The 11038-nt window shown below is 47.2% G+C and overlaps 1 protein-coding gene across 1 annotated transcript; it reads right to left on the bottom strand.

Moving 5' to 3' along the window:
- Positions 1-862: 862 nt before the first annotated feature.
- OGFOD1 (2-oxoglutarate and iron-dependent oxygenase domain containing 1) lies at positions 863-10805 on the bottom strand. The gene is made up of 11 exons (XM_009889538.1): positions 10792-10805; positions 10548-10648; positions 9599-9715; positions 9003-9094; positions 5754-5882; positions 5266-5379; positions 4436-4515; positions 4001-4296; positions 2554-2676; positions 1645-1703; positions 863-1084 (listed from the first exon to the last, which is right to left on the bottom strand). The coding sequence occupies exons 1-11, from the start codon at positions 10803-10805 to the stop codon at positions 923-925; spliced, it is 1287 nt and encodes a 428-aa protein (XP_009887840.1). The 3' UTR covers positions 863-922.
- Between the last annotated feature and the right edge of the window lie 233 nt (positions 10806-11038).

The raw sequence follows: 11038 nt of genomic DNA on the forward strand, positions 1-11038 counted from the left end.
ACCCAACAGGATGCGAGGCCATGCTGTTGGTGACCCTCCTGCTGCCTGTGGGTGACAAACCAGGGAGAGGTGAGTGAGCACCTTCCTCCCACCAGCCCACCGTCCCCGTTCTGGGGCTGGAGCCACAACCCTTCTGCAGCTGAAGCAGAGAGCCATCCACGCGCCCACGCAGGCAGGGAAGGACGCAGGAGCAGGTCTCTCGGTTACTTAGCTTGTAAATTCTTTGGAGAAAGGGCTGCGATCTGGGTCTGTCTGCACAGCATTTAGCATAATAAAGTCCTGCTCCTTGTTACAGTGCCAGGTCCTTCTCAATGCCAGCAGCTTTATAGCCTCGCCGTCTTCCTTCCCGACTCCACAGAGCTGTGCAGCTGGAAAAACCTCATATTTCCCATGGCAGCTCCTTTCTTTCTGCCTCTACAAACAGGGAACACAGTTAATCCCCAGAAAATATCTTGGGCAGTTTGTAACAAAACTTGCCCAACCAGACTCTGAAGCATTCAACTGACCCATTTCCTTTTTATTATTTTTTTTTTAATAAAATCAGTCATCAGCTTGGGGCAATGTACAACTGTAATTTTCACCCTGGCGGGTTAGAGACGGATCCCACTGCGCCATTTCCATGAGCGCAGCTGGAAAGCTGACAGAGTTGTGTGACGATGACCCCCTTCATGTAGCATTAAAAGCAGATGAGAGTGCACGTTACAAGTAATTGGGAGGAGACTGAATTTCCATTTGTACAGTTAATAAGATAGTCCCCTGGACCCCACTTAGCAGGGTACAGCTTGTATACAGTGTGAGGAAGTCAGCAGCAGCGAAGTTTGTCTGGGCTTAGAGAGGACCTGGCTGAACGCCTGGGTAGAAACCTGCCCCCCACCCACCACCACCATGATCTTCTGTGTGATGACGGTCCCACTCTGCACCATCACTCGTAATAGACAAAGGAAAAATCCCAAAATCCTCTTCTGTTCGGATGCTTTTTCAGGCGTGCCAAGCTACGATGATTGATATATTTCACAAACTTCATAGTTTCTTTGTCTCTATAAACTAAGGCCAAGCAGTTGTCCTCCGGATTCACTGTCAGCAGCTAGAAGGAATGAAAGGGAGGAAATCAGTTTCACAAAAATGGCTTTGATATCATTCCTAAGAAGAAACGAAGAAAGCCGATCCAAAAGGTAGCCAGAACAAAGGTCTGGCGTCAGAAAAGGAACCATGTCACCATCTTCATTTTAATACCCCTCAACCTGAAGCCTTTATTATACAGCAAGGGATTCTGGATGACTTCTTATTACTCTGACTGCTCAGCACTCTCGCTAGTGCTGATACTGAACGTGACCAGAGTGAACAGCCCTTCCCTGGAAAAGCATCACCTCTGCCACAGCCGTGTGCCCCTCTGAGGCTTCCCAAATGCCACCAGCTGCAGGTGGCATTAGGCGCTGTGAGAGCACCAGCCTTACGCTTTACGGTGGACGCTGGCCTCTCGAAGCTGAAGCCACAGCAATGCCCACGAGCGGTAATCCAGGCAGGAAGGCTCCAGTGCGATACTGAGCGCCCTCAGGATTACGTTAGCATTGCAACAACGTGTAATTACGCCTCTCCACCCTAAACAATTTTATGTGATTTGCAGCCAGCAACTGAGATCCTTACCTCTTCATCTTCACCTTTAGCGATGTAGGAAGTAAAGCCACCGTATTCTGGATCCCAGTCTTAAAATAGAAAAGAAACGTTCTTAGAAAGTTCAATGCTGTCCAGGCTCTGTACAGCCTTCCCAGAGACGCTGTTTTTGCTCCCCACTCCCCATAGTTACTGGATACAGGATGATCCCCAGTTTATTTCCTGTCAGTCTTTTTTATTATTTTTTTTCCAAATCAGAAAAAACTTGAAGCAGATGCACCAGACTTGCCTTTTACCACAGACGGGCCATTTAAGGTTGCTTGGCTCTCTGCTCCTCACATGTAGTGCAGTTTTGCCACAGCAGATATACAAAAGGCTTTCAGTATAATTACCAGTGTGTGCCAGGTGGTTTCAGCCGTGCATTCTGGGCTCAGCTGGTCCACAAGGCTTACGTTTCGATTTTTGTTGCCACCACTATCTAACCAGCAATCAGCCTAAAATACCTAGACATGCCTAAAGTAACTTGTGAAAATCCTGGGCATGGTGAATTGGAGGCAGTGACAGTTCTGGTGAGAAAAGGGGCGAAACAGAACACTTAGTGGGTCCTCCGGCCACCTGACCCTCCACCGTGCCCAGAGCCACGGCTTCGGGAGAGGAAAGGTCTGGGAGACACAGCCTTTCCCTCTGCCCAAGCGCCACCTCCTGGCTCCAGCCGGAAAGGTCAAAGCTGGTCCCAAGGCCACACTCCCAAATCTTTGTGTGAGCACTACCGAAACCAGGGCTTATGCAGAAGTGAGGACTAGGATAAAGTCTACAGAGCCCTCCTGTGTAGGAAAAAGCAGGGAAATTTTGGCTGTTGTAGCACTGTTAAGACTTCAGAAGTCCTTCCTTTAAGCACACCTTGTAAGGAGAGTCTGGTATCTTTGTATTTTGTCCGCTTACCCTCACAGCCGCAGAAGAAGAGCAAGTCGAGAGCAAATTCTGTTGCTTGCGCATCATGGACGAGTGTATAGTGCCCGTGGGTCCAGCGCCTCAGCTCCCCCGCGCATACAGGGGTTCCCGAGCCTAGAAGAGGGGGACACACAAGGCAGGGAAGACAATGAAGTTGTACAATAGCGGACGCCTGCGAATCTCAAGGCGTGTAGGGGGCAAGTCCCTGCGCTGCCACGCCACTGGGGAGCTGTGGTTGCCAGCCCTGGGAAAGCGTACAGGGAAGACAAAGGAAAACCACAGATCTCACGTTAACTTTTTTCCTAGAGGCAGCTCTAAGTTATGTGCTTTGACCGATGTGGAGGAGCGGGGCTGAGATTTGCTCTTTGAAAAGGACTAAGCTGCCATGTGCTTTGGTTTAACGAGTTTCTCCTTTTGTTTTGGTTTCCCCCTCCTCCAGATTTACAGTGGCGCTCCAAACTTCCAAGAGCCAGCAACCTATCTGTTCCTGAAGTACCGAAACTAGCAGAGGCGCCAGTGAAGAAGGATATTGCTCTGAACTCACTCTTCACTTGCCATCCTAGGAGGTAGGTCAGAATTTGGGGAAGCCTTTCTTTTCTCGTGGGTCTCACTCAGTTTTCAATGCATGCAGCCCCAAACTATGCCCTCCTTGTATATGAATTTAAAATCACACAGCGGGAACATGGCAGGTAGAAGAACAAAACGACTAGCCATGGAAATTGGAAAAACAAACTCTTTGTACCAGGTTAAGTGTTCTGGTGGGATTTTTCAGTAGGATGTTTTTTATTACCTTTGATTCTAGTGTCTAACTTGCCTGACTCAGTGTAAGATAAGCGCTCTCAGAAATTCTACCCTTAAACTCCTAATGCACTGTTTTAAATAAACAGCACCAATCCATGAATCCAAAATTAATCTAATCTTTTGTAAGAATGATAGCTCATTGCAGACAACTAAGTGGTTATTTAGGCTGGCGGCGTTTTCTGAAAGGTTAAATCCTAGTTTTAGGTATTGGTTTTCTAGTTCTAATTATCTTTATATCTGATCAGTTCACTTTCTTCCTTTTGAATTGGTGTCATACAAGAATCTACTTTAGATGAAGCAGGAGTGTAACTATCGGCAAAAGATTACTGGGCAATTAACTAGCACCCCCCAACCCATGCCTGAACTCCTACAGAAGTCCCTCCCTTAAGACTTAAGTCTGTTCAAAACACTATCTTCAAGTTAGTCGTTATTTTATTCCAAATTCTTTTGCGACAGTCACTTATTTTGGATACCCATTCCGACATGCTTCCTGTCCCCTGTTTGTATTGGTGTCTTGTGCTCGCTGCAGTACGAGGCGAAATCCTAGTTCCATAAAAATCACTGGGAATTCTGCTGCCAACATCCTTAACATCAGGGTTCTGCTCAAGCCCTTTCACGCTGCTGCTGCTGGACTTACCGTTCTGTGCCTCGCCACTTTGGGCTTCAGGGATGTTGTCCGGCTGGTCTGGCTGGCAGGGATTGCCATCAGCGTGCTGTTCAGTCTCTTCCTGCTCAGGTTTGGGACTGCTGTGCCCAGCAGTGTCTGCTGCTCTTCCTTCCCCAGCATCTTCATCCTCATCAGAGGGAGCCAGGAAGTGCAGCTTTAGGCCAGTGAAGTTGGAAAGCAGTAAAAATAAGGCCTCAGAGCGTAAGAACTGCAGGAATTTCTTCAGGATGTCAGGGAGGCTGTCTTCCTCTGCTGCCTCATAGAGTCTGAAAGACAGTAGATGTATCAGCAGATGTATCTCCTTGTTGGAGAACCAACAAGGACCAGGTCAGCATCAACCAGTGCAGCCCCATGGCGGTTCCTGCTTGGCCTGATCAATAGGTGCAGGGCGCTGTCGTTCCCCACCTTTTATTGGCAGGCCCCCGGCTACTCCACTGGATGTCTTTGTTCTCCAAAGCTTCACACAGCAGTTGGTATTTCTCTTTCTAGGAGAGAAAGATAGCGCAGAAACTTTAGCATTTAGCTCCCAGGTCTCCCTTGGTGTGTTGGAAGCAGCCATCCTCTGCTTTCAGATAAGGCACTCATTATTTATTTTTTTTTTTATCTAACTTGTTTGAGGCTCCTAAGGACTGCTGAATCGAGGGGTGTAGCCAGGGTGGGCAGCACATCTGATACCTGACCAACAGGTATCAAATGCTACTTTATTGTCTGCTGGGTGAGAATGCAGTTCCACTGGGATACGGATGCCCAGTAAACCAGGGCTAAATCAGCCTTGAGAAGTCTTTCCAGTAAGAGAAAACTGTTATAGGGTCATGTTTCACACACAGGTCGAGTCCCCCAAGTGCTGCGAGAGCTGAGGGACAAGGCAGGACACTCTGGTCACCTCACAGCTAGGAAGCAGGAAGGAGAACATGTGTTTCCATCCTTCTGCTTTGCTTCTTGTAGGAAACAAGAATGTTAAACCAAAGCATTTGATTTCTGATGAGTCCCTATGCAGCAGTGCACAGGCAGGGAGAGGGGATCCACCCACAGAATCACTGAATGGTTGAGGTTGGAAGGGACTTCTGGAGGTCACCTGGTCCATTCCCCTTCAGGGAGTGAAACCAGAGGGTGCTTTAGTTGACAGCTTTAGTGAAAGCAGGACAGCAAGGCCTTTCCCAGCCTGTGTGACGTAGTGCCTGCCAGCCCCGTCACCCGTTCTGGCAGACCACATCAGATTCAACCACTGGGCTCACCTTAAGAAAATCCTTCAGGAGAATTTCTGATCTCTCCTCAAATTCCTCCTGGATTTGAGCTTGGGAGTCCATGTCCAAATAAACTAGATTGATCCACTCGTACAAGATTTCATGCTGGAAGGGAAACAGACTTGAATGCTGGATTTGCAAAAATAAAAAGGATTCCCCAATTCCCCCTTACCCAGCTGGCCACAGGGCTGGATGCCTCCCCACACACGCTCCATTCCTTTTTTTTTTTTTTTTTAATTGCACCATAAATATTTGCTGCATTCTCTGCACTACTGTAGGTATGCAAAATGTGCAGAGTCAAGAGAGATATAAAAGCAAGAAACCAGCTACATATTTGTTGACAGGAAACAAACAAACAAACAAAAAAGAATGGGGTAAGTTAAAGATTAAAGCATCCCCAAGCATCAGTGTGTCCCGTAACAGGTATTCCAGGGACATGAAGGATAATGCAGATAAGCAGATGTTGGCTTGTTACTCACATCGTAGGGGATGTGGGGGCTCCTGGGCAAGGGAGCTTCAATGTGGCGTGCAGGTCTGACGATTGAGGGGCCGTGAAACCAGCCGCTCACTGACAAGCGGCACTTCTCCTCGGACAGAACTTCTGACACCTGGAACAATGTTGAGCAGCGGGTTACTGTTTAGATTACAAAACATTTACAGACCAGCTGTAACAGGCACCACATAGATGCATCGTAGGAGATGGACCTGACTCTAGAGACTGCACTGCACACACGGAAAAGTCAGACAAGTGCTAGACCAGGCTGGATTATTCTTGGTTTACAGAAAGAGGGCTTAAAGCAAACTTTGTTGCTCAAGTCCATTGTAGGTTTCCAGAATCCCAGTCCAAGCTTTTACTCCAAGCTCCCAGCAGAATCCATTCCCTCTCTCTGAGAGCTTTGAGTCATTCTGCTATTAAAAGTAATGGTATTTTAGTTTTCTACAATTTCTGCTGTTGAAGAATCAGCTACCATAGGCTGCAAACATTAGCTGTCATAGCTTAATCTGGAAACTCAGAAAACACTGAGCACCTGTAGGTCATGGCAGACTGTATCAGTCTACTTTATTGTCTTTTAATTTTTAACAAGTGCTGTAATACAAGCCATCATGAAGAGCATTTGCCTGATGCTTTTGGCTCAGGATTAAAGGTCTACTTATCTGTCAAAGAGCAACGCCTCTATCCTGGCATTTAACCTGGTCTGTGGAAGCCCTTGGTTTTTGCACAGTGACGGCCACCGTTAAGTCTTGATTTCATCAAATTGCACACCGAGGTAAACTGGGCTAAATAGAACAATTTCACATTCCAGGGTGCTGTACTGTAATGGGAGTGTGAATCGAAAGCTATCCCCTTATGACTGGTTGCAAGCCACACACTGAATTTTTGAATAGCACGGAAAGACTTTGTAATGGGTTGTTTGGTTGGTTGGTTTGTTTTTTAGAACGGTCTGGTGGAACAGGATGAAGAAACAGAGTTTGTTCCGAAAAGGTTTTGGCACTTACTGACTGCTACAGAGCTGTCGTGGCCCTTTTCTTGCATGACTTAGAGATGTTCCAGATTATTTGGAATGGCTACCCAATCCTGAATCGCTTGGGAAACAGAAGCCAAAAAACTGCCTGCTATTGGAAGCTCATGGACCTGCTCTGCTCAGCAAACACCCACAGCTTTATCTGTTATCTCCTAAAGAAGCGTATACCACAAAGTCCAAAACCTGAAGATCTATTAGGAAGTACTGACTAAACGTTCCTTGCCCAGTGTCGGAGAGGGATTTGAGGCTGGCATGTGCTGTGAAGGCTTCGTATCAGTCTGACCTTACACAGTCCTCTACCGGTAATTCGCAGGCTCTACGTTTTACTGACCAAAGCCTCAAAGAAATGATTCGTGGTTCAGCAAATACTCTGAACACCACCAGTGGGGTTCAGATCCGAGAGGCTTTGATTCACAGCACCTCCCAGTTAAGCTAAATGCTTACTTCAAAAATAAGTTTATGATTCGAGATGAGTTTATTGCTTGTGTTAACAGTATCAGTATCCTGTGCACAGGACTGAACAGTGCTAATGTGTGGGATTAAGTTTAGGTCAGTAGGAGGCAGTCACAAGGCTAAGTGGAACATAAATTCTTATGACAAGATTAAATCACTACCTGGAAACAATTAGGGTACTGACCAAGTAGATGCTTCTGTTAATTAACTGTAAAACATAAATGACCTAGAAGTAAAACACTAAGCAGTCTAGGTGAGGAGATACCCAACCTACATCACCGATTTTCTTACTCTTCAACCTTCTGCTCTTTGGCCCTGACTGTTACAGTCTGTGGTATTCTCGAGTACCCAGGAGTTTCAGATCTCAGCCAGCTGTTTGTATCGTGCAGTTCCACAGACTATTCATCCTGTCTTTACCATCTTCCTGGTCCGTGCCACAAAGCGCTACTTAACCATAGCAGCATTTCTACTGTAGGGCACCGCGCTACATCTGTGTTACGGAGGGGGTAAAGCCGTATCCGTGGAGTGCCCTATGGGCAAGGCGATGCGCTGAGAAGCTCTTCTGGAGCAAAGTCATGGCGTCTGCGTGAAAAATGTGAGCTAGTCTAGAACAAGCAAACAAACAAAAACCTCTCTCGTCACCACAGCAAACCAACAGCTGTTGAGAGATAGTAGTTGTTTAGCTCCAATAAGTAAGTTTTAATTAGAATAAATTACTTGGGGTTATAATATGGTGTGATTTATGCTGCTGCCTAGCTTTACTTAGCGCGAGCAGCTAGGTTTGCTGAAGCCTTTAGGCCGCAACAGAGTTAATTTTCTCAGTAATTTTCTTAGCAGCTGGTACAGTGCTGCGTTTAGTCTTTTACTATGAGGAAAACGTCAGTAACACACTGATGCTTTGGTAGTGTTTTTCCCTAAGTCTGGGACTTTTCAGTTCCCCATGTTCTGCCAGCAAGCGCAGGCGCACAAGAAGCGTAAACCAGAAGATAAGGAGACTGCAACCATCAGCAGAGACTGCAAATCAACAAGATACAAGCAGTCAATGGCCAGCCTGCCTGGACACAGAAGAATCCAATAAGGTGTTAGAAGACCACAGACCAAAAATCACCATTGGACTAAAAGATGTGTGAGGGGCAGGTGCGATCTATAGATCGCAAGGGTGTAATTGCCCAGGGATTTCTTTGTTCGTTGTCCCTCTCTGGAGGCACCCAGCCCGGGCTCAACTGTCAACTAAATTATTTATTTTTATAAAATCCAACACCTTAGACTCTGCTGCTGGAAACCTAGGGTCGAGCCTGAAGAAGGAAGAAGCGCACCCAAGTAAGAGTGTGTGTGTCTGAGGAGTAGAAAGGGGCACCCATCAGCTCACTGAGGTCACCCACTGTGAAGAGACCCTGGTGGCAGTTAAAAGACTTGAGTGGTGTGTGTGCGATTCCTTGAATGGGCTGTGAATGCTCGGGCAGCGGCTTCTCCTTTAACACAGCAATGGCTTGCCAGGATAGCAGCACAAAATAGAAATGGAAAGTTTTCTTCTCCCAGGATGATGAAGTTAGACTGACACTTTAAAGTTGGCTTTGTCAGTTCTTGTCCTCCTTGAAGTCCTGCCCCTTAACACACAGCACTTAGCACGAGTATCCGATCTACCCACACTTCTCCCTTTCCCTTCTCCCTCCCTGTCACGACAGTAATAACACACAGAATTAATAACCACAACAGTGAGAATCAAAAAATGAACAAAAGACAGCTCCTTACCTGGTGGAAAGAGACTGGAGACACTTCAAAGAAGACCAGTGTGTTCCACGAAGGCACTAATGACTTGACGATCTGCTGTGGCTGAAAGTGTTCTGAGAAGGAAGAAGACATACTCTGGTTAAGATATGAACAGGAATTCACTAGAAACTGCCATTTATCTCCGACTTCATGACACTGTGACTGGCGATACACCCGGGTATAAAGGGATGGAGCTCTGAGCAAGGGCTCGATGAGGGATCAGTGGACTTCTGTTGCTGGAAAGAAAAGTTTTCTCCATTGCTTTAGTGATCCAAGCACAGTTACTGGCATCACTTCCACCCTGCCTCCACTCTTGGTCCTTGGAAAAACAATGGAAAAAAGGAATTCCCCTCTTCATTACCTCCTCCTGTTCCTCTGCTGTCACCCATTAGCACCATCTGCAAAGCCTCCTGCAGCCCATCTCTAAGGCACGAATTTTTCCTCTGCAACTCTACCAGCTTCTCTGGACAAAGAAGAAACTCTTTATCTCCCTTGCACTGGTTGAGGAGAGAGCTACTGCAAGGGGTGCATGAACTTCATCTTTTTCAGCCACCCGAGGCTGAGCTCGGAGCTCTTACCATCTGTGCTATACAGGTCCAGTGTTCCCCCATCGCTCTTCTCCCAGGGTGGCACAAGGTAGAGGATGAAAGCAATTCTCCGTCCTTCCAGCTCATCGTCGTGGCACAGCAAGACATCTGCAATTAGACACGTTTTGCTGCAGTAGTGCCTTTCCAGTACACGCATGATTCATTCCTATGGCTGTGTCCCAGCTTTGTCCCCGCAAGAGTCCAACAAGAAAAGACATGCCCTTGCCAAGAACTGCATTTTCACTCGTCAGCATCACCAGCCCGAGATTTACAAGATTAACTTCTGTGAGATTGCACTACAATCAGCGGATTAGCCCACTCTGAAGGGACAGTTATAACTCGTCATCCACCCCTCTGTGGCTGTAGCTGGGCACAGCAGACAGAGATTCCTGACTTAAATAATGATCCAAGCTCTTTTAAACACACAACTGCCCTTTGAGTAGGTCTGTTGCTCGAATAGAGGGGAGAGGGAGCCCTGGGAACAGGAAAGCGGGAATAACAATTCATTGTGCAAAAGTAGAGTTGACAGCAGTAAAAATTTTCCCCTTCCTACAGTGATTTTTCATGACTAAGAGGGTAGGTGCAGTTGTAACCTTGACTCACCAAGGTAATGTTTTAGCATCAGACTTCACAAACTCAACTGTGGCATCTAGAAGTTGAACAAGTCACCCTTTTGCATGGAAGTGGGCATGCAAACGCGGGCTGCACCTCCAAAAAGGTGGGGGCTTTAACTGGGCCCAGTTAAAACCATCAGCAACGTCACTACAGCATCAGTTTTTCCATAATTAGGATTTCATTTTCTGAGACTCCGATTTGCTGCTGATAGCTCTAGAAGCCTCTGGAACTAGAAAGGAGCTGCGGTGGGTTTATGCAATTAGGTATTCTGTAGTTTCCTATACACCCATCAAAGCTTTGGGGAAGGGACTGTTTATAGACTGACCAGTATATTCGTATTTAGCACAGGAGATGTCAATAGTTGGCTCCAGCTCAATCTGGGTGACGGCAGAAAGCCACGCTCGGAATTCTTCACGCAGAGCATGCCTGAGAAGACAAGCGCAAGGTAGGTGTCCTCCCATGTTATAAAACATATCACCGCAGTTTACTAGCTCCCTTCCAACTATTCAAACAGTTGAAGGTGCTGTTCCCTCTCCCTCCCACGCAGGAGCCGGCCAGGAAAACAGCACAGCATTGACAACATCGCCGCCAACAACCGGCACCGAGTTGTCAGCCACAGAAGTGACAGATAGGCGAGGGCTGAAGCAGCGTGCACTGCTCAGAGGGAAACAGTTAACCGACTTCAGGGCCACGACCTACGCAGAATCGGCTCTTCAGGGCCTGTTTCTGGCCCTGCCACCGTGGCAGGAGGCAGCCGCAGCCCTCGCCTTGCCCGGAGAGCCAGTCAGGGCTGTTCCCCTCCGCTCCCCGAGCGCA

Source organism: Charadrius vociferus, unplaced genomic scaffold, assembly GCF_000708025.1.
Source record: "Charadrius vociferus isolate BGI_N301 unplaced genomic scaffold, ASM70802v2 scaffold1061, whole genome shotgun sequence".
In the NCBI taxonomy this organism is placed as follows: domain Eukaryota; kingdom Metazoa; phylum Chordata; class Aves; order Charadriiformes; family Charadriidae; genus Charadrius; species Charadrius vociferus.